The following is a 24057-nucleotide window of genomic DNA, read 5'->3' as shown; positions in this document are numbered from 1 at the left end:
TTTGCTTCGGCTGCAACTATGGGGTTGAATAACATTTTATTTCTTGTCACTTTATCCAATTTCAGAACACAGCCAGGTTAGACTTCCTATTGCATGTGTTTGTGAATATATATGTATGTCTGTATACACATACGCATTTGTATTTGAGTCCTTTGTCAAGGGAAAAACACACCCATGTTGTCTATATGCAGCACCACACCTCTGGGGCTGGGACAGCTGGTAAGAGAAGTTAGTCCCTTGACCCCTCGAAATGCCTTCCAGCACCTTCCTCCCTCGGCCCCATCCTCCCAGGCAGCCACCTAACGGATCGCTGGAAAGACCTCTGGAAAGTGGGGCACAATGCGGGCGTTACCACCACCCCTTGCCGCGGTGGCATGTCGCGTTTAAATAACCCCCCCCGCCCCCGCCCAGCACACACAGAGGAGCCGGGCAGCCCCTTCCCGCGCAGCCAGGTCCGAGGAACAACCCCGCGCTCCCCGGGGCAGAGGCCGAGGCGGGCGGCAGGCCCCTGGCGGCCACCCGCGCCCCGCACACGGCCGCCCGGGCCCGGCCCTGCCCGCCTCCCCCCGGCGGAGGCAGCGGGGCGGGCGGGCGCGGGGGAGCGCGGCTCTCCCCGCCCCCGGCAGTTGGGCGCCCTGCTGCTCCCTCTCAGCCCCTCCGGCCGCGGGGAAGGGCATGGAGTTGGCGGGAGTCTATAAAAAGCCCCCCGAGGGTGGGAGGCGGGTGGGGGGGGGGAGAGGGAGAGACGAGGCCACCGTGCTGCCAGTGCCGCCGCCGAGACGGGCTGAGGCACACGGCGCCGAGGCGCGGGCAGCGGCACCATGATCAACCCCAACTACTACCCGTGGGGCTACGACAGCGACAACGGTGAGCGGGGGCGCGGGGCCCTGCCCCCGCCGGCCCGGCCCGCGCGCGGCGGCCGTTGGGGCGGCGTCGCGGCGGCCGTTGGGGCGCTGCCCGCGCGCGGCGGCCGTTGGGGCGGCGTGGCGGCGGCGGGCTGCCTGCGCCGAGGCTGAGCCTCGGGAACACTGCCTTGACAGGCAGGGAGGCGAAGGTGGTACGGCTGCTGTAGGTCCCTTCGTCACACAGCGGCTCTGAGCGCAAAGCCGAGGCAAGACGAGAGAGAGCAGTTCTTGAACACTTACTGGGAGGAGGTAATATCAGCTGGAAGCGTGAAGGTCGACTTCGACCTGTGCATCCGCAGCATTGCTAGATAGCATGGCCTCTTAGGATGCTCTCGGTTCAGAGGTGTGGAAGATGTAAGAATAGTGGAAAGAAAGGCCACAGCAATGGTTTGTAACTGGGTAACAAGCCTCAGAGTGTGCGGTGTAAGAGATACAGGTCCAAGCGAAGGCTGAAAGGAGACTTGAACACTGGGTTGTGGGCGCTTATGCTTGCAAAAATGTATCTAATAATGGACTATTTTTTAGTCTTGAATACATGAATATTAAAATGTAAATTGAAGTTAAATAAAGTCAGTATAACTGTTCAGTTATACTGTTAGCATAATTTAAAATTTGATAGTTTGAAAATCCATCTTTAATCCCGCCTAGTTCAGCACCAGTCTCCAGTGTTCCAGTGGTCTCTTCTGTCTTCAGAAGTTGACGATCTTGGTGTCCTGCTATTTCTGCTTTTGCTGTAGCATAGGGAACATAGCACAGCCTGTCTTAGGCTCTTTTGATTTGATTAAACCATGGCTGTAGTGAAATCCAGATTTCAAATTCATGTCTTCTTCAGATGTCAGAAGGTTCTCCTTTCTGCATCTGGATGCGCAGTATCACAGTTGGAATCATTAGGGTATATCCTGACACATTTTTAGCCATTGCTGGACTTTGAGTATGAGCCTTTCCTTTATCTGGTGTATTGTGTGTCTCCTAATAAGTAAGTCTTGAGCTTTCTGTAAGAGTGCTTAGGTTCAGCTGAATAACTTGTGATATCTAACAGTCCAGTTAGAATGATCTCATTGTTTTTTACACAGTGAAACTCTTGACAGATCATGACTAACAACCAGGTGATTAGTAACCCACTTATTAATACATTTTACTGATATTCTGTAGCTAAGCAAAGCAATATATACTTGTAACAAGTATAATTCATACCTAGCTGGCAAAGGTTTTCATGAGATTTATTTGTATTTTTTCTAGGACCAGATCAGTGGCACAAAAATTACCCAATTGCCAAAGGACGTCATCAGTCACCTATCGAAATCAATAACAAAGAGGTGCATTATGATCGCTCCCTACTACCGTGGTTCGCTAGTTATGATCCTGGTGCAGCTAAGACCATCCTCAATAACGGGAAAACCTGCAGAGTTGTGTTTGATGATTCTTTCGACAGATCAGGTTAGTTTTGTTTTTATTTCAAGGTGTTATTATATATTAGTGAATATTTCTAAAGTTACTTGGAAGACCAAGCGTGCACTGTGTGTTCATTGCTGTCAGAAGGTCTCTGTGTAGCATCTGCATGTGACATACAGGATTCTGTGACTACAGTGCCCTGCACAGTGGGTGATAAAGGCCTGTGGCTACAGTTTCAATCCACAGGTAAAATCCTAGAGGATGGAGGGAGCTGCAGAAAAGCTTGATTTAGGATGTATTAAGTTGTAGGGTAAATCTCTGTACTCGTAAAATCCAGTGCTGTTGTGTTACTCCAGGGGCATGGAGTCCAGGCTTTGTCTTGGAGGGTTGAATTCCATCCCAGACTATTTGAGATGCCCACACAACATCTTTAATTGTGTATATGACTGAATTTACAGTATTTGAAGACTGTATCCATGTAATTTTTGATAAATGAAGTAGTAAACCAGATGTTGCCACAAAGTCACTGTGGCTTTCGTGAGATTTTTGTCTTAATGAGGATTATAGGATTGAGAAATTTCAGAGTTTCAGCTTTACTCTCCAAAATCTTTCTCATCAGTCATAACAAAATGCAGGGTGCAACATATGTAATGAATATCTTTTAAGAGTTAGTGGGATTATATATTTTGAAGAGATATGTCTGTTCTGCCTAACAGGGGCTAGAAGTATTTAGCTTCCGTTGATGTAACCACTAAAACGTCATATTGGTATATTGGGCTATATTTCAAAGAAAAAAATCACTGAAAGAAGCATGAAACCACTTTGCTACTGAGATGAAAAGGAAAAATCACATGCATAGTTTCACAAAGCTTTTAGGATATATCCTTCATAGAGACAAACAAAAGTAGCAAGTTCGTTGGCATACTAACCTGTTATGCTAGGATAATACCTCACTCCTTATTCTTATTTGTAGGGTCAACAGAATTGTGTTATTATTTGTAGTGCATGAAATGGTAGGAAAAGGAAAAAGAAATGTGTTCAGTAAAATTAGTAAATTTATAATAACGTTATAAATATTATAATATCATATTAGTAAAAGAGTAAAATATTAAACAGTCTTTCCTCCACAGTGTACAGTTATTTCTTAAGTACACTGTGAGCTTCATTTATTATAACAATATAATTAAGATTGACAACTATAATTATTAGGAGCAGTTTTACTAATAGATTTGTTAGTCTTAAATATCTGTGTGTGTGGATTTAATTTGGATTTTTAATGACTTTTTGGTTTCATGAAAACTGAGGATCAAAATGCGTGAGCTGCATTAATTAATAAAATATCAAAAATCACGAATGACTGCACGGTCCAGAATTTGATTAGTTCTTTAACAAGGTAGGAATCTTTAGTTTTAATTATATAAAAATATTGTTCTTAATGTTAGACCTCAAGATACATCATTAAAGACATGTAGCTGTGACATGCTGGAAGACCTCCGTGACCATTATTTACCACATTTACACTGAGACGACAGTAGTTGCCTCATCATCAGCTGCCTGTTGTAGCTCCTGTTGGAGCAGTACTCCCATCTTGCTTCTGTTTTATCAGCTTTTCTGTGGAGACCTATGTCTCTGTTATTTGTTGGAACAGCATCAATGTATCCATGGTTGCATCTCACATGCATCCATGTCAAATTAATTATTGTAATAACTATTCAGTTTGGGCACACTGTGGAGTGTCCAGGCACAGCAATATATAGCATGGATGCAACACTGGCCACAAAGAGCAGAAAGGTTTGGAATATTCTAAATTTTTTTCAGATTAACTGCTCAGTGTGTGTGTTCTGATCTCAACAAGAAAAAGTGACTCACTGGAAAAAAAGTAGGTGTATTCTGAACTCTTGGAAGGCAGGAAACATGCAGTGTTTATTGTTGTCTCTTTGTCATTGCCTACAGAGTCTGTGGGTGGTGTTCCTTCTCTAATATAATGCTAATTGCAGGACAAATTCTGCTGTGCGTACTCCTACTGACTTGAACATGTTTTAAGTTTCTTAGGATATGTACAATGACTTATATTCTGTGTAAAGAAACCACCTGTTGCATAATACATAAACAGGGAATAATAATCATATCTGAATGAAGATTTTTTCCTTTGGGACAAAGCCTACCTGCCTATCTAATCTGAATTATTTCTGGTTTAGGCAGAACACTTAGTTTTTTTTTCTACTTTCCTAAAGTTTCCAGTTAGTGTGGTCGTATCTGTATCTGCTGTCTTATCTAGGTTTTCAGAAGTGAGAGATGATGATACCTTCCAAGGTTTCCAAGTAAATTGCAAAGCGGAGTGATAAAATGAATTATTATGGACTTTTCAGAGTTTTACTTCACCTGTGTCTTCTCTGCCAGGAATACTTTGAATATTCGCAGTTTGGACAAGTTTCTTAAGTCCAAATTATTAGAGAAAGGCTAGTGGGAAAGGTGTCCGTGCAATTTAACTCACAGGCTATGCTGGAAAAGGCCTTATTGCTTCTATCTTTGGAGCTGTCCTAGTGGACATGATTGAGAATTTATCTCCAGCTATTTATAAATTCTGGTTGATTTTAGGAACCTGCTATATCATTGAATGCTTTGATGACAGATACTTGTTCTAGGAGCTGGATCGTGTCTATCTTGTTACCTATGACGTGTGGGAATCATTAAATAAGATAGCCCCCCTTCAAATGAGAAAACCACAGTGCAGAGGCTGTAGTCCCAGGTGATAGGTGGTACCGAACTGCTGCTTCTCAATACAAGTTAGTGAATTGTTGTGGACTTAGTGGCCTGTCTTACCCATACCTATGTGGAAGAAGAAACGTAAGCATCAGAAACTCACTGCAGATGGAGGCTGGAGTCTCAAAATCTGGGAAAAAATAGGTAGCTGAAATCAAAACCTCTTGGATGATTGTGCTTTATAGCATCACCCCTTAGAGGGATGTTGATAAGAGTCTTGAATCTGTTAATGAGTGATCTTAATTGAGGCCACTGTCAGAGAGTCCTGTTGGGACTCCTGTTTGAAGGAGAGTCTACTTGATTGCAGCTTCTTTTGTAGTTTGTTCATATCACCCAGCTTTTGCCAGGATGGCCACAAGAAAACCCATACTGGAACTGTGGAGTACCTTGGTAGCCTGCTGGTTGCCTGTCAGATATACGCAACTCCCATGTTTCTTAGCCAGAATGCCAACTCAGATACTGTTTCAGATCCAGCAGTAATTAACTAGTTTTGTATTGAATTGGGGCTACAATCTTACTTCAACTAGCAGAGTCTGTTTCCTTTTGAAATTCCAAAAATATTTGTGACAGAGGAGTGTCCTGAGACCATCTCACTGGAAGGACTATTGTCATGATGTTGAGTGAAATCTGTAGCCTGCGACTTTCTTAAAATTAAAGCCCGTTTGGTATAATACCTGTGGGTAGATGGTTAGATCAAAGAATTCAGTCACAGCAATGCAAAGATATTTAACCACAGCAAATTGAAAAAGGTACAGAACAGTTTATTCCTTGACCTCTGCTACTAGGACTGGATGATCCCTTCTTACTTATTGGCTGTCTGGGGAATATCCCAGCGATCAATGAGGTTATCACTCCTATTTATGGAAGATAATTTCAGCATATTCTGAAACTGGAATGTCCAAGAATGGAAGTTTGGATAAAGTGGAGTACTGCCTAACAGAGGAGAAATGGAATATAAACAGATACTGATCCAAATCCCAAGGCTCAGCTCAAAGTGCTGAGAATACTGAAACCATATGCAGGTCTTTACTAATTTATTTTTGTGCTGTCTGAAGAGTGACTGAATTTTAGAAATCTTTCTATAAAATTTGTCTCTCTGCTTCAACTATAGTATAATATAATATATATAATATGTAATAGAAAATTTATATGGAAATTCATTAGCCAAACAGATTGCTACTTCTCTTTTTACTAACTTTCTGATGGATGATGTTTAAGGGCTTGGAGTACCTCCACACAGGCACATTGTCCTATAGGATTACCCTGATCCTTTTGCAGAATCTTTCAATTTCTTATCATATCTTTTGATTTCTTATCAAAAGCATATATGCCTTTGGAAGTGGAAGATGCAAAAAAAACCCAACCAGAACATTGTATCATAACATCAACAGTTAGAACTTGTTGCTTATCAGCCTTTTTTGGCATGACTAGTGCTTGTAGACACCATCTCCTAGAGTAATACTTTGTGCAAATTCTTATTTATCTTCATAAATGAGATTTTGATTTTCAACTTTTGATGAATAAACATTTACTTGTTAGCTAATTTTAAAACAGTGAGAACAAAAACCAGTAACTTTAATTGGGAAGTGCGGGAAGCCTGTCCATAGGCAGTCTTGTTTTGATTGATTCCTGAAAAAAATTTTGACTATTAAAATAAAGCCATGCATGCGTGAAAGAAGTTCACAGACCTTTAAAGGAGACAAAATTGAAGCATTGATGTGAATTGCTCTCGTAAGAATTAACATTGTCCGTTCATTGGCTGGGAAACTGTGCTAAAAGTTTATACAATAAGCTACTGGTTTACAGTATGAGTTGAGCTAGCAGCTAATCTCCTACCTTCAATTCTCCTCTCTGAAGTATACTTACTTAACTTTTCGTTTACTGAATTTACATTTGAACAGGTCACTAAGTGTTACAAGAATAGCACAGCTACATCCCAAAACTTGTGTACCCCAGTAGCTATGCTGCATACCATTCAATAGCTCAGATGCTGCAAACTGCTGAAGATGGCAAAGTCTTCTTTTTGTGCTTAACACATCTATCATTTGCAGTGTCTGCATGAAAGGTATTCAGCGTTAATAGGAGCACGTCAGAGCTTGGGCGCAGGAGATTTGAGAATTGAGTTGCTATTAACTTTGAATTTCCATGTCATTGCTAAAGGTTAAAATGATTGAACAATCAGGGCCTTCTGAAGCTACAGTTATGATATGGCTTATCAGCTTTCTGCCCCCGGAGATGAGATTTCAATCCTACCTTAGATCACAAAGAAAGATAGTTTTGGAGCTTATTGAACAGACTCTGACCAAGAAGCACAAAACTGAAATAGATATGCTGTAGCACAGATGAAGGTTGATGGCATACCGACAGAAGTCTGTCAGACTTCTTTTTCCCTGTCCCTCCCCTCAAGAGTACCAAATTCAAGTATAAACCAAAGTGAGTAACTTTTCTGCGTATCTATTCAGTGCTTAAAAAAAATCAGTTAGAACTGTGTATGTTCTGAAAGCTTTTAGAAAACATATTTTATCTCCACAGTTGTCTTGAATGTTTAAATACTGAGATTCTCTTTTGAGCAGAGACTTTTTAAAAACTTTTTAAATGTGCCACTGATATAAAGAATTACTTTTGTACTTTACTGTGCTATTATAAAACAGGTGGTTATAAAACAAAGGTGAAATGTTTTTCACCTGCCACGCAGTAATACTAAGTAATACTAAGCTAATTTCCCTGTGGATTACCAGTTAATTTTATAGATGTGGCCGCATGTGAAGATCATAAATCTTTCAAGAACAGTTAGTGCTTCTCATGTTTATAAACACAGGTCACCTGCTGAATGTGTTTGTTGTTCCTTGCTTTTTTTCCACCCGAGTGTCCCAGTATGCCTTCATAACAAACAGGGAAAGCATTTGTGTAGACATAACTGTGCTAGTTTTGGTTTAGTGAGGATGAATGACAATTGACATTAGCACAGCTTAGCAACCATACCCCTACCTAATTTGCTAAATCAGTGGTTATACACTGATTTCAGAACCTTCTGGTCACTTCTGCAGTTATGGATACGTTTCTAACAAAGGTAAAGTGGAACGGCCATGTCCACCCACACTACATCATATCTTAATTTTGCTGTGTAAACACACAGAGTGAGGTAAAAGTTTTGTCTGGCTTTAGCTTTATCCTCCTGTGCAGCAGTTACCCTCCCTGGGAACATCTGCCTCAGTGATTACACTGACAGTGGAAAAAACATTCTTTCATGAGCCAAATTCTATCTCACGCTGCTCAGTTTATGGTGAACCAAGCCACATGTTTAAAAAAAATAAATAGTCCTCTTACTAACTTAACGCTATGCAGACATATAGCTTGAGACCTTTATGTTTTAGATATTGGAGAGCATGATTCTTGTAACTGTGCATTTTGTCTTTTTAATATATGTGGAAATTTCATTTATTGTCATAATTTCTATTACTATTTTCATTTCATGTATTTGTATGTTTTCTATCACACACTTGTAAATAAAAGAAAAACTCTTTTTGTCCTTTGGGAAATGCTAGTTTATAGGCATCCTAGTCTTTGTATCATTCTGTCTGCTCGAAATGTGGTAAGTACAAGCTACTGTCTATTTATAGATGAATGAAGCATTAATGTGCTGGCATGAGGTTATATAGAGGTTCACCTAGTGCCAGATTGAAAATGACTGCTGATGGCCCATCAGTGGAAATAATGACACATTTTTCCCTTAAACAGGATTATTTGGTCTTACAGATCTATTTTAATGGAGAATTGATGGCCTTGTCAGCTACTACTGTTACTGCGTCTGCATCGGCAACAGTACTGAATGTCTGCTGAAACAAGTAAAAGGGACTTGTTAAGCATAACAGCTTGCTTTTAATGTTTAATAAAGAATATTCTTAATATTCTTAGTGCTTTTTTTGTTGAGATGATCATGGACTTCATTCCTTGTCTTTTCTGATGTAAGGATATTTTTGTCTAACATACAAAGACCAACTCTTGAGAGCTGCTGAATGGTTTATAGGGATGTGTATTAACTTCTATTTCCAAATAAAGTCAGTGAGAATTGGATATTAATTAGTATTTGGTGAATGTCAAGGAGTTCTTCAGTTTTTCCTTTCAAGTAAGGACCATTTGGTTTTATATTTGAGAGGACCGTTTGGTTTTATATTTGCAACATTTGATTTAAAAAACATATTTAAACCATTTGGTTTATAATGTAAGAATGCTAAGATTATTTAGAATACAGGCTATTGTTTGTCACAGGAATTGCACAGGCTGAATTTCTTAAGGAAAATAGTTTGCATTCTCAGTAACTGCTTTTCTATCTCATTTGTTGTTATCTTTCTCCTTCCAAATCCACAGGGAGCAGCTATTATGGCAGAAGTAGCATCATTATTTTCATTGTTTTTCAAATGAGTATGTCATAGTCTGCAGTAAGAGACACAAGTTGTAGGATTTTGTGGGAATCTCTTATATCTAGCATTTTAGTCGTTGATCTTAATCATGACTATTTTTCATATGCTTGGACAGGAGTTGGTATTAGATGGCATTCAGATGGAGATAAAGACGCCTAAATTTAGGTGTCTAATGGGGGCCTTTAAATATAGGTGTGATGTCTATCCAAACTCCCATTTTAGTCAGTGGAGATTTAATCAATGGAGTCCAGAGAGCAGTTCAGAAGACTATCTGTTCAGTGTCTACTTTAAGGCAAGCAGAATTATTAGCTGATTGTTTTGATTCAGGGCTTAGTTCAGTTACCCAAACACAGATAGCTCATACCGTTCTTGATGACCTAATGTATTCCACCTTGCCTGCAGGTGCTGCTTTAGAAAAATACAGTTCTCCTATAGATCTTATGTCACATCTGCCAGCCCTGTGCATGTGTCTTAGAGGTGTCTCTAGATGTTCCCATTTATGCAGCTGATTTAAAACCATGATCTGCATTAACAATAATGGAAGCCTAGACACACAAAACATTTTCAAATGCCTGTAAGTGAATACATCTAGCTGAAAATGGTTGCCTGAGATGGTGCTGAAGTCAATGTAGATTTCCAGGAGGTACCCGGTACTCTCAGAATGTAGATCCTTTGTACAGTAACTGTGTGTAAATATTTTTAAAAAATATATTGTGTCTTTTAAAAAATCCTGAAAGGTACCTGAGTCTAATGCTGATGTAGATTATCAATTGCAGTGCTGAGAGGTGGGCCGCTCCCAGGAGTCTACAGGCTGCGTCAGCTTCACTTTCACTGGGGTTCCTCTGATGACCATGGCTCTGAGCATGTTGTGAATGGAGTGAGATATGCAGGAGAGGTAGGACTCGCTACTTTTTACCTTAAGATACGGTATAAAATAACATTTGTCATGATCATTCAGGTGAGAAGAAAATGCCATTTCTGTGCTTTGCAAGTAGGTATTTCTATTAACTGATTTATCTGTGACATTTTCTTTTTAGTTCCATGTACTGTCATAGTTGTAAACCAGGCTGAAGTAATTCTTAAAGCATAAGAAAAGAAAATACTAGGTAAAACAAAAGTGTCCGTATCTTCAAACCCCAAATACAAACGTGTGCAATTTGAAAGATAGGGCAGCAACACTGAATTACTGAGAAGTAATGCAAGTTTACTGAAATACTATTCTGAAAGTATAATTTTACAGCAAAAGTATAAAATTATAGCCATAGAAATGAGGAATAATGCATTACTTTGATCTTCTACCACTCCAGGATGGTAAGGGAAGCTGAGCACTGTAGAGTAACAATGAGCAAAGCATACATTCATATGGATTCTTTGCTAGAATTACTTGAATTTGAAAACCAAGTGTAAATGAATCACATGAAAGTAGATGACTTCTGAACTGCATATTTTTATTTTACCTGCTTCCTTAAGCGTCTTTTCTATTATATATGCTCTTCAGTTGTAAGGTGAGATTTCTATTATTTTTTGCAGTTTCTATACTGAAATGTGTACAGTTTCTTAAAGAAAAAAATCAGAGTGGTAATACATAGCTGATATACCTCATATACGAACTACTGTCCCATTTTTGTGAAAGCCTAGTCCACATTCTTTGTTGCCTAAACTCACTTACATACATGAATTCGGAATTCAATCTGTAGTGGCTTGCTACTCCATAGTAGAAGTTTTTACATTTATTTTTCTTTATTTCCAGCTACATTTGTTACACTGGAATCCCAAATATAGCAATTACCTTGATGCAGCGAGAAGAACTGATGGCATAGCTGTTTTGGCCATTTTTCTGCAGGTAAGCAGAAGCGCTCATTCCTTCTTTGTACTATTGCTAATGAGTTTTCTATTCTTAGTAGTTTAAAAAGATACTACAGCCTTCTCACTGTATTTTCTAGGGAATGTACCACACTGCAGCAAAATGCTCTGAATATAGTGGTGTAACACAGCTGTGTGATTTAAACAGCTTTTCCTAGGTGGACTTTCAAGAATGTATACTTTTCAAGTTACAGAGCATGAGTCATGTTATTTCAAACGGTATCAAATACTACACTCATGTGTCCCTGCAGCTATAGTATAACTGTGTGGTCAGTGGATACTGTAAATCCAGATGTATTTTCCCCTGCTTTGAGGGCTTTGGGGACACGATGTCAGATCTGACCAATAGCAGTCAGCTGTTTTCTGTGCTAATCATAGATGGATTTCAAGGACAAATATCTCTCTTAGGCTTTTCATGAACCTTTTCCAAGGCAAAACTGACTCATAAACAATACATGTAACTCGTCCTTTTTGAAAATCTTTGGGATATGCAGTCTTAGCCTGAAATCCTGGTTTTTACTATCTCTTAATTAATATTTGCCAGAGATAGAAAGATAGAAATCTTTGTTCAGATCAGCAATTGCAAACACTTTATCTGATGATGCAGGTTTGAATTTAAACTGGAATGAAACTTTTTGCAAATTCTGGACTTCCGTCTGAAGAGTTGTTTATCTGTGTTAGGCTAAAATTAAATGTCAGCAGGAATAGCTTTATTGTGAAATTACCTATGATGCTGAGTTTCTGTACTGATGTAATTTCCTCATTTGGCTCATATTATCTGTTGAAGGAAGAGAAATCAAGGGTGCAAACAGAAGACATGCCAGAAGCAATAGTTCAAGGCTCATAAAGCATTTCTGCAAATGTACCTAGAGTTTAAAGTACAGCAATGCTGCTACGTTAGAGCAAGCTGAACAACCTGTGGCACATAGTCTAGTGATGGCACATGGGTAGATTTTGAATAAGAAATTGCAGTGCTAGGAGCTAGTAGCTGTAGCATCTTGATTGAAACCTGGGTAAGATAAGAGGATCTAGCTTTCATGTCCTTAGAACTGAAAAGTTTGCTGAAAATCGCTGCCTGACATAGGAGTAAAAAGCCTTCAATAATGTGATTGGAAGCATTTTGCTGCTTTGATAGGTGATCCCTATTGAGTTTCTCTGCTAGCACGCTCAGTTTGTAATTTGAGAAAGAAAAATACAGAATGACCCTCCAAGCTTGTTGCCAGTCTCCCCTTTAGTATACTGAAAAAACTGAAGATCATCAGCCAAATTATGTGGTAAATTTCAAAGAGTAAACTCACAGGTACGCTGTCCAGCATGAGGTGTTTTATTATGTCCAATTTATACTACCGGTGACATTTTAAGCTTACTCATTGAAAGATGAGAAGTTCCATTGTATAGGCACAATTTTGTGTCAGAATTGCAAAACTAGGCATGTTTCAGTGTTGTTTAAGTAAAATTTACTTTGTGAATCCAGCCTACTGCTAATCATAAGAATTTTTATCAGGCGTCAACTTTCTTATGAAATATTTGAGACTCATTCAGGGCCAACTGAAATCAGCGTGAGTTATGCTGTTCACTTTAACTGTAACTCAACAGAGTTACAGAGTGAAAAGTCAGTTACTTTATTCAAGTATTAAGCCTGGCTTTCCCTTTTGCAGACAAAATCTTTCATTGAGACATGTGTATGTGAGATGTTCTGAGAACTGTGCTTACTAAGCTGATAGGGATGATAGGTTGGGTTGATGCAGTATAATTTTATAGTTGATATATATTTAGCTGCACGTACAAAAGGTATGACAAAGAAGGAAACTGATCTGGCAGAACTCTTTGAGCTCATGCTTTCTTCCTTACAGGTAGGGAAAACTCCCAAACCGGAGATGAAGAGGATTCTTGAAGAAATAAATGCTATTAAAACAAAGGTAACAGAGTTGGGCTTTTTATTATAGGAAGATTGCTGGGAATTCTCAGGACAAAAAAATCAAGAGGCATGATTTTCTAGTTTTGAGTTCTGCTCTGCAACATTGCCGGAATATACTTGAGAATAGAACAAGTAGCTTTTCCTTAACAAGAAAAGTCTTTTTTTGATTTATGTAAGAGTATTCATTGATTTTAATGAGCCTTATATTGTTCTATAAGTATAGATTCATCTTACCTGATTTCACTTACCTAAAAACTAGGCATGCAGTGTTAATCCCTCAATAGTCAGTGAAGAAAGAAAGGCACCTCGAGATGATTGTTCATTCTGTCTTAAGATACACCACATAACTGACCTGGAGAAGTGCCACTGACTGGTCTTAGATAACATTAGGTAATAATCATCTATACTTAGCATACATAAGCATCATATACTTAACATACTCTAAATGTATATTTGATAGACCCTTCTTTGTACAGTGTTAGCGTAAATATCATTGCAAACCTAAAGTACATGTCTCTTATTTCATTATATGGTTACCTAATCCCATATTCATTAGATGAGCAGAATTTCCATAGGAAAGGAAGCCAGAAGGAAGAGAGTTATTTCTGCACAGAAATGAGCGAAGCATCTTGATACCTGAAGTTGTTCCAAATGAGGTAGCTCAGGTTCACGAAATAGTATTATGGAGCTGTGTGTTGCATCATGCTTCTCTGGGCCCATCTGCAAGGGTCATTTAGAACTAGTTCAAGTACCTCTACACTGTATCATTACATGTTGTGTAGATCTGTCCTTAGTTTCAGACTTTGATGTATTTGAGCCACTCCCTTTCTTAAAGTACCGTACCTGAATCTTTACCTAATGTTGACTAGAGCCGTTGAAAATTTTTCTGTTTTGTTTTAAGGGGAAAGAAGCTCCTTTTCCAAACTTTGATCCTTCAATTCTTTTCCCTAAATCTCATGACTACTGGACATACCATGGCTCTTTCACTACCCCACCTTGCGAAGAGTGCATCACTTGGATTGTTCTCAGAGAGCCTATCATAGTCAGCTCAGACCAGGTAAACCTCAAGTAGATAATATTTTACCCACTTCTTACTGATTACATGTCATAACCTGATTTTAAGTCTTTTGATAAGGAAAATGCTTATTGGATTCTGTGGGAAATTGCATAATTAAAAGGAGAGTAAAGAACTGCATGCCTCAGAAATGTCTTAGAACTTCACAGAGGACCTGTAAAAATCTTCAGAGGAGTGCAGTCTGCAACCTATTATATGCAATCAACTTATTAGACGCATCTCTTTGTCTGCCTCTGTATGACTTCTGCATTAACTAATTGGAGCAGAGATGATGGCCTCTTCTTGGAATAGCTTACTGTTTCCTAGCCCATGTCAGTAAGGTGGTTCAAATCAGGAGATATCAGAGAACTTTATAAATCAGTGATATTATAAGACAGGGTGGAGGGTAAGGGTTTGAGTCCTGTGGTTTGGGGCAGGACTGATAGCAAGCAATAGTTACTGTACATGAGAGTTCTTACTCTTGTGGGCAGGAGACCTGTTGCAACATCAGTTAATGAAAAGAGGGAGTTTTCTTTTCGTTTAATAGTGTCTATGTTCCCATGGTAGTAACTCTTGCTAGTAGTAAAGGATGGAGTCAGATGTGGCTCACACCCATTATTTTACACAGAGCTGAAAATCCTGCATTACCAATACCCAAGGTGGGAAGGCGCAAGCCATTAACCTGAATTGCCCTGCAGCCATTTAAATCAGAATGTTAAAAGTATTTAATAAAAGGTTATTAGGTTTGCACCAGAAAGCAGGACTTTTTCAGCCATTCTCTCAAGCTTCTTTAGGTAAAGCAATCATTGCTTTTCCTGATGAATGGTTGAGGATAATCACTGGACAAATTATGAAACAGAGTGGCTGTGAAAAAATGACCATTTGCAGTGAAATACAGTGGGACAGTCTTAAAACAAACAGGTACCTCAACTACATTATACACTGAATGCGGCAGGAGTCCAGTGTGCTCATGTAATGCAGCTGGACGTTTTCAACTCTTTGCACATTCCACTTTGCAAACATATATTTTATTGCATGCTCCTTTCAAAAACATCTTTTATCAGAATACAAACTTAACAGGATTGGTGACTCTGTCTGCCCCACATTCTAGTCGACATCGTATAACCAAGAAAGTTACGGCAGAGTCTGTCGTCTGTTTGATAGACATATTTCTGGATTACACTGGCTGAATTTTCACAAACAGGAGCAGCATCAGATGACTACCGTTTCTCTAATTGAAAAGCCTTCTCTGGTCATTTACCATGAAGAAACACTTGTTGTTAATCTACTCACTACCACTCTGTCCCATTTATAGCGTCTTGAATGCTCTCTTTTACCACATTTCAGCAGTGGTTGTACTGATGATAACACAAGTCAGTTTTCTCGTGTGAAATTAATCCTCTGCTTAGCAGCATAATGACATGGTATCACAAATTTCAAGGCTCCAGCATAGTGAGAACATGAACATGAATCAAGTGACTGACATGTTATGTAGCTGTTGTATGTGGACGTACAATTTTTCATCTTAGCTTCTCAAGGTAATAAGGCATTTCATTGTACAGATATTGATCGATGTGCAAGTTATCACAAAAACATCTTATTTTCTAGTACTTTCTATTTATGTAGCTCTTTATCTTATAAAGAATACGTTAAGTGAAGTGTGCAAAAACTCAGGTATGATGTGAACCTTAGTTGGCACAAATGAAATATGGCAATGTATTCATATACTTTACAGCTTAATTTTCACATCTTATTGAATTGATCTACCTTCTGTTTCCTTGCCCATCCAAAAATGTAAATATATAGGATATTTTGAAGCTGGTACTTGTATGAAGAATACAAATCTGCTCTTGATTGGCTTCAGTCTTCTTATAAATCTTCTTACAGATTTATATTACAGAAGACCAGCTACAGATTTCTTTGGGGAAGGTGCAGTTATTACTGAACATCTCTGATTTAAAATACATTTTGAATGGAAGAGCTTATCAAATCATTGATCCAGCTTCGTGAAAAGACTTTTTGATTACTGCTGTATTTGGCTCTAATCCTTTTTTTCAGGTTATTTAAGTTAATGAGTTTTGAGAAATATACTGACTGTTCTCTAACTGGCTCAACTTTATTAAAAATGGAACATTTAAGGTTAAAAGGGACTTACTACGTATAGGTGGGACATTGGCTGTTACTTTTGAGATATGTTCTTTGCAGGCAGAATTACCACTGTACATGAGATGTTGTATATGAATATAATAGAAAGACTTTCCTTCCTCCAAAGTGTCTGCAATCTGAATAATATATTGATAAAAGAGGATATTACCAATTCTTTCTAATTCTAGAAAGCATGCTACCACTGTAGCCTTGTTCATAGTAATTATTTTAAGTGCCTTTGCCTTTCTAATGGATTACTTACTTAGATGCTTTTGCAGCCAGAGGGTAGTAGCATACAAGCCATAACAGTATGCAGTGATTGTGAGCTGGTACTCTGCAGGAAGAATCAATTCACTAGAGACCCCTGTGAGATCTGGGGTGGATGGCCCAGTTGCTCAGGTTACATGTAATGAAAGGATAGGAATTCAACCCTGGAATTCCTCTATCCCATTACAGACTGTTTTTCAGCTTTGTGTAGCTATAGTCTGGATATATACTTAGATATGTGTACATATGTGTGTGTGTGTGTGTGCTTTTTTTACTGAGTAAGGCAGATCTTCAACAAAATAATAAAAAAGCAGCTTTATATTTTCCAACACCACTTTATTCCTGAAAGTGCTAACAAAAATGATGAAATATTTTCATCTCCCACTGTTTGTACACGAATTATTGTTCCAAAAATTTCAGATGAATAATACAGTTGATGCATATTGCACTGGTTTATTAATATAGCCCCATCATTGTTCAGGCAAACCAAGACATTTGGCTTTTCTAGGCTGTGCAGTGAAGAACAATGTTGAGATGCCTGAGCCAGCACAGTCCATAAACTAGAATTAGAATAGTCATTGTGGACCCAGTTTTTACAGCCCTGCCAGAAATTCTGTTTCCATTCGACTTGAAATCAGTGCCATGAATCAGTGCCATGAACACATTAGCGTGTTCAAGCTATCTGTGAACAAAGTAGATGTGTGCCCTGCATAGGGCTACATTTTCGAGTGTACACGTGAGAAAATGTATGCATCCCCTTCAGGTTAAACCATTCAAAGACATTTAAAGTGCTTTTCCTCTAATGTTGTGCATAGCAGTGACAACAAATAAACATAATTTATCTGTCAGTGGGTATAAGCGTTGCTTCCATTGAAAACAGGAATGCAGTAAAGGAGGAGCATTGTACAGTTCTGAAGAGAATGGGCAGAATTCTTGTGGCATCCCACAAAGAGAACATACATACCTTGAATTGAGAAAAAATGGCCAAAAAGAGTCAAGCTACAGACCCTGTTTGCAAACCACCTGAAACCCTGACCAAGTCATTATCCAGTTTATATTCCTGTCACTAATAATGGACTTTTTTGTGTCACTGCCGCAGAATAGATCCTCTGCTACAGACCCACCGTGGAAGTGAACACTTAGTTTATAATTTAGCCTTAAGGCCCTGAAATGCTGGGGCTTCTTGAAAATCAGACAGTAAGAAAGGGTCAGAGTAGGAGACATTTATTAGAACACAGGCTATTCTAGCTTCAGTTTCTGAGGACTTTCCACTGTTTAACAGTACATATTTCTGTAGCTGTACACAGTTCTGTAGACAGTTTGTATGTGACAATATGTATTTCTCACAGTCCTGTTCACATAGGACCCATTTTTTCTCTATTTTACTATTGTTAGAGAAGAAGGTAGCTACCGTTCTTGTGCTGAAGGGGTGAAGGACATCCTCACAACTTTGAAGGAGGCTTTCTTCCCAGATTCTGGGGCTAGGCTAACCTCCTGGGTTTAAATGTTGAGCTATGGATTTGTTCCCACGGGAATTCCGTAAGGACACTTTTGATTTTGCTCTCCTGCAGATGGCAAAGCTCCGCAGCCTTTCCAAGAATGCTGAGAATGAACCTGAGCTCCCCCTGGTCGATAACTGGCGCCCGACTCAGCCTCGGCATTACAGGATGGTGAGCGCATCATTCCTGTAGGATCGGGCTCAGGTGGGGTGTCCCTGAGCGAGGAAATCTCTAGAACTAAGAGCCAGTTTTGTTTTGTGTCCTCTTGTTGCATTTATACAGAACTCCAGCTGCAGGTTCTGAGGCGTGCAATGTGAATCTCACTTTTGGAGGACAAAATTTACTTAGGCAAATCCTATCATTAAAATGGAAATAGAGAGCTGTTTGTTTCTTCATAACTCCTTTAACATTAGCTTTTGTTATTAGTTCTAGGGAAGAAAAGAGATGCTACTAACAACTCTAAAAGCATTTTCCTGCTGCCCCGATGTCCCTCGGTGCTTGCCTTATTCCAAAGTACAGATTGCAGTTAAGTAATTGTTTTCAGCATACAGTTGGCCATATCAACCATATTCTTATGCATTTTGCATAATTTGCATTTTAATGTTATAGCAATCAAACTGACATGGATTTTGAGAAATTGGTCTTAGTATCCTGAATATATACATCTTCTCTACATATGCAAGTAGCTTTTCTATTGAAAAATGTGTTAAGATAGTAAGAGTTCTTAACTTTTTAACTGTACTTTATGAGGCAGATTCTGATTCCATCTGAAAATATAATTGATCCTGATACCCAAGAGATTTGTGCACAAATACCTGAAACCAGAATTTGACTCTTCTGATCAGTAAGCTGTTGACCAGGGTGCTGTTGTTTCTTGTTATGGCATCAAGAACAATAAAACAGGATTACTAGCCTGTACTTGAAGTAACAGTATTTCTACATTAAGAAATCTAACATTAATAAATATGTTTACCTAAGAATTTTTGTTTTGTATGTTTTTTCCAATTTTGGGAAAAGGTAAAAATAAGAGAATTTAATGTCCTCTGTCATACATCTTTATGGAAATTGATGATGGACGGTACCTTTTTCTGATGTTTGCTTGAACTGCAAAAATACTGGTGATATTTTATGTGATTGCAAGGAAATAGCATCTTAAATAAGCTACATCATTGAGACATCCAAATCTGTTCTTTTGCTGAGATCATCCTATTTTGACACTGGCTTCCCTGTAAGGACAACTCCTTCACAACTTGACTGCACAGTGAGTGAGTTAATTCTGTATCTATCTAAAAGCATTAGTCTCAATGGTAATTTACATTAAACTCTGGAAATGTAAAACAGCTGCTCTTCTGGCAGTGAATGGATTCTCAGCTGCCGTGTTCTAGGGCGGGAGGATGTTGTCAAGGTCAGCGACGGGACTGGGATGTGCTCGCTGACTCCGGGTTCCTCATTGTGAAAGTTTCTAGACCCTTTCCTCACTCTGCTTTCTTCTTTCTAATAGGCAGTGGTGTTCATTAGGAAATTTCACTTAGTCATTTTTATTATTTCCCAAATATTTTCACAAGTGGACGGCAGTGTGCTCTTAGTGTTTGCACCTTTCATTTGCAGCAACATTGGAAAGTGATTCAGATGAGTTAACATTTGTTTATGTTGCATTCACATGCTTTTGACTTTGAAACAGATTGTCTTACAGATACTTCCATTTACTCAGATGAATGGCTTAACACCAGTAAAGCCTAGACTGGTCCCTATGTTTGAAACCAAAAATATAGTTTTAAAATACTCAATTAAATGTAATTTCTTCCCAACTGGAGCCTTCCACAACACAATTGGGCTGAGAGCTTAGCTTCATGTTTGACCACCAGTATCCAACACAGTGTTAACTGTAGGGATGTGAACATGCTGCAGGAGTGTGCTGCGTACTTTAAGGGCAGGTTTTATCCATGCAAGTTTATCTATCATCTCACATATTTCTGAGTGAATTTCCAAAACAACAACAGGAAGTAGTCTATATCTGGTAACTGATGTTATTCTAGACAGGAATGCAAATTTCTGAACATTATTGACCGTGCTGGATAGGTTTTTTATGGTTTTTGTGAAAGGAGCTGTCCAGGTTCTGTAGGTAAATCTGATGTCAGCTTCATAGGTTAGAACCATGTTTATTAACTCCTCTCAACGTTAAGGTCCAAGTAACCTTTCTACAAATTATCATTGGACTTTCTCATGCAGCTGATTCCATAATGTTTTTCATGTATGGTCAATAAAAACTAGACTAAATTAGATTCAGTTTTGTATGTTTACTCAGTTGCCGACATGAGAAAGCGTGTGAATACTGTTGGGTTTTGGCAGTCGTTTTGCAGACCCCTTTCTTATTTCTAAGTGACTAACTGAGGTAACGGGTAATGTGTTGAGAAAACAATGGTTTGGCAGGCATCGGAAAAAAATTGAAAGTTTAAGAGTAGAAGGAAAAGATAAAAATAAAGAGTGGGAGGTCTGCTGTACTGAAGATGTAAATTGATCTGTAAGCCAAAAATATGAGGAGACTGTAGAGATTTGAAGGCAGTAAGGGATTAAATGGTGGGTGTTGTGAGCAGCATTTAGAGTGTGTTTATGTCTGATGCAGTTTTTCCTTCCCCTCTAGCCATATTTGTTGTTATTTTACAGATGTCCTCCTTTGCCTTTAGCTTTCAGCTTCCTGCAACTATAGGAAGAGTTAATAGCTGATGTGACTGAATTCAGAAACACAGCTCACTGTAATAATAACATCCCACTTATTTTCACATTTCTGCCATGGGGTTCTGGTTCTAGCACAGGGAGAGTGGGGGCCCTGGGTTCAGAGATACCTGGGGAGAAGGGAGAACATCACATTTTCATCTGGGTGGGGTAGAAGACAGTGAATTATTACTATACTTGTTTGTATGAGGGCTAATCAGGAGCAGTCCCTCTAAAGCGGGAATGCAAACATCCGATGTTTAGTAACATTGCATGGCTCATTGACTGCCTCTTCTCTAAAGTTACTTTTCATCTGCTGCAGATGGCAAAAATAATTCAGCTGGCCCTAGCTGTGTGATGCTATGGGTCTTCCTGAAACTTGAAACATTTTAAGGGGACAGCTGTACCTGCATCCAGTTCACTGGCGTTCCTGACTATGAGTAAGAAGTTGCATACAGAAATAATTCCTGAAAGAAATCATAGCTTCTGCAGCTCTGGGGACATGATTATGCTCATCAATAACGAAGATGAGTAATCAATAATATCATGTAAGATTTGCCTGCCTAAACTTGGTCAGACTGAAAGATATCTATGGTAAACATGCAAGAAGGGCATTTTTTTCATAATAAAAATATTATTTGAATATCCATTCAATCCATCAGACAATCAATTTTTCCTATTTCCACATCCCTTCTTATTTTTTTGCAATTTCAGCTTCTCTTCTTGCAGTCCAACTTGTCCTTTTATTAGATTTTATTTCTCTGTCAGAGTAAATCTTATCACACACACAAACCACGTTTCTTGGAGTGTTACCGCTTGGCATTGTTGTGTAGGATCATGTTCTCAGGAGAGTAGCCTCATCTTCTGTTTAAGGCAGGAATCCTTACTATTCCATTCTTTCCTGTTCCACTGCCTTCTTTTGTTATTTCCTGGCAAATCACATGCAGGAGGGATATTTAGAATCACAAGTTCATTTAGCCATTTTTGCAAATCTCATTCCTGACTTATTTTCCCCTTCCTTCCCTATTCACTTGCTGAGCAGGACATAGAATTATTTTTAGTTGACAAAGGGCTACTTTCCTTAATGACTGTGATGGATCTGGATCTAAAATACTGGGAGGTGAGTCAGTCACTTAGTTGAACATTCATAAACCTTTCAGCAGTGCTCGTGTTCCTGCTTGAAATACACTGACCTTTCCTACCATGTTTCTTCTGGAAGTTGCTTTGTTAGATAATTGATTTAAGTCCTTGACGAGTTTAATAAAGTAAGCAAATGGCTGCAAAGTAATCGCGAAGCCATTACCTGTCTGGTTTCTTATTAAACTGTCTAGCTTGGTCACTCAACTAATGATAGCTGCTTGAGTAAGTTAACATGCATGTGGTATTCTTAGTAGCCTCCATTAAAAGTGGGTAAGGTAGGTCTTAGTTCAAAAATAATTTATAATAAGCTTTGGTGAGAGTAGCTAATGAAGAAATATCTGCAGAGAGAGCCTAAGAGAAAATATTGTAGTTATCTGCAGATTCAGTCATAAGTGTCATGTCTTTATTCTGTCCATGGAATGATGAAGGCCGTAACAAACAAACAAAAACCTTCTCAGTGCTGCCCCATGGAAAACAAAAAACTGTTACACACTTGTTCATGGCTTTGATGTTGATTTTTTTATACATCTCAGGTGATGGCTAACACTGTTAAGTAGTTCATGAATAATTTGCAATGAATCAAGGTCAAATCCACTATACACAAATTTCAGGGGCTTCCCTGTGATCTGTGAAGATTCTCAGTGCAAATGATTGCTCTTGCCTGTGTTTGAAACAAGTGACTCTGTGAGCAGCAGAACCAGTGAAGCCTTGTATCCTACAGACCTGTGCCTGGACATGTAGTTCCCAGGTGGATTCCCTGAACTCCAAGACAGATTGTAGCCGGTCCCTATAGGAGGCATGAATGGGCCTCCTCTCCTCTTTTTGGCTGTTCATGGAACCTGTAGGAAATACAAATTTTGAGATGTCTTCTTTTGTCAAATTTGGCCAATAGATTCAAACATGTCTAAGAGGGACTGACTGTCAGATACATGCACGTACAAATGTGCACATACACATTTTGTTTTGGTAAGCTAAGCAGCTTGCCTTGTCCGTTCTTAAAGATCAAAATGGCCATTATGAAGAATAAAGAAATATCAGCTAGTCCACATGAAATTTCATGATCTCAGTAATGTTCCTGTCTCTTATAAGGTGAGCAAGACACTGTTTCTGTGTGATTAATGTTTTGCTAAAATGTATGAATTCAAATTGTAATAATGTAAATTTGGGGAACTAGGATGAAGATGAAACATGAGACAATGCATTTAATGGATAGCACATAATAAAGAGTGAGCTTGTATTAGTTAGTGATTCAGTTTGAAACTGAGAAGTTTCTCTTCTTCAATACTGAGATTTGAGACTGATTCTGCTATAAGAAAATAACGAGGGTGCTTAGAAGAGGCTCTGATAATAGGCAGATCTTTCTAGATCAGTGTTGCAGGAGCTTACACTTTCTAATACTTATTTTTTTAATAAAAAATAAAATAAAATCAAGGTAAATTCGTAGCTGAGGCCCATACACCAGCAGTATGAAAGCTGAAGTGTGAGAAAACGATTCATTTCCTGTGGACGGCCCCTATTTTTACTTTCCCATAACATTTTTCTCTTAACTTTTTGCTTCTGAATAAGGCCAGTAAGAAAGAGGACTGAATATCTGTAGTCACACTCTCCCCTATTAGAAACATTTACAGGCTGCTATTTGACCCTCCAAAGACAGAACAGCTCTTTTATAGCTTTTTACTCATGACATTGGTGTGGGAGGTTTCTGAGGCCAGAGCCGAATGTGTTTGAGCAGCTGTTCTGCTAGGGATCACTGCTGATCTTTGTGTGAAAAAGGTGATTCACTAGGAAGATTAAGTGTATATTTGGTCTCTATACAAGCCACATAACTTACATACATTCCTTTGTTTATTCTGGCAGACGTATGCAGAGATACAGATGGGTTTCACCTCAGACACTTTGATGTGTGTCTTGCTCTGTCCACCCAGGCCAGGATGTTTTTGCTACAGTTTCTTCACGGAGTCTAACAGGGCCCAGTGAC

General features: G+C 38.9%; 1 protein-coding gene across 2 annotated transcripts; it reads left to right on the top strand.

Annotated features, from left to right (window-relative positions):
* Window positions 1–659: 659 nt before the first annotated feature.
* On the top strand, window positions 660–19195 carry LOC104143951 (carbonic anhydrase 3). Of its 2 annotated transcripts, XM_068933112.1 has the most exons (8): window positions 660–867; window positions 2145–2342; window positions 10258–10376; window positions 11232–11324; window positions 13198–13263; window positions 14164–14319; window positions 18300–18398; window positions 18654–19146. In XM_068933112.1, the coding sequence occupies exons 1-8, from the start codon at window positions 822–824 to the stop codon at window positions 18657–18659; spliced, it is 783 nt and encodes a 260-aa protein (XP_068789213.1). In that variant the 5' UTR covers window positions 660–821; the 3' UTR covers window positions 18660–19146. The 2 variants fall into 2 exon arrangements, with proteins under 2 accessions (XP_068789213.1, XP_068789212.1); XM_068933111.1 differs by having other exon boundaries at window positions 18300–19195.
* The last annotated feature ends 4862 nt before the right edge of the window (window positions 19196–24057 follow it).

The sequence above is a fragment of the Struthio camelus genome, chromosome 2 (genome assembly GCF_040807025.1).
Source record: "Struthio camelus isolate bStrCam1 chromosome 2, bStrCam1.hap1, whole genome shotgun sequence".
NCBI lineage: Eukaryota > Metazoa > Chordata > Aves > Struthioniformes > Struthionidae > Struthio > Struthio camelus.
This window is presented reverse-complemented; position numbering and strand designations above follow the sequence as displayed.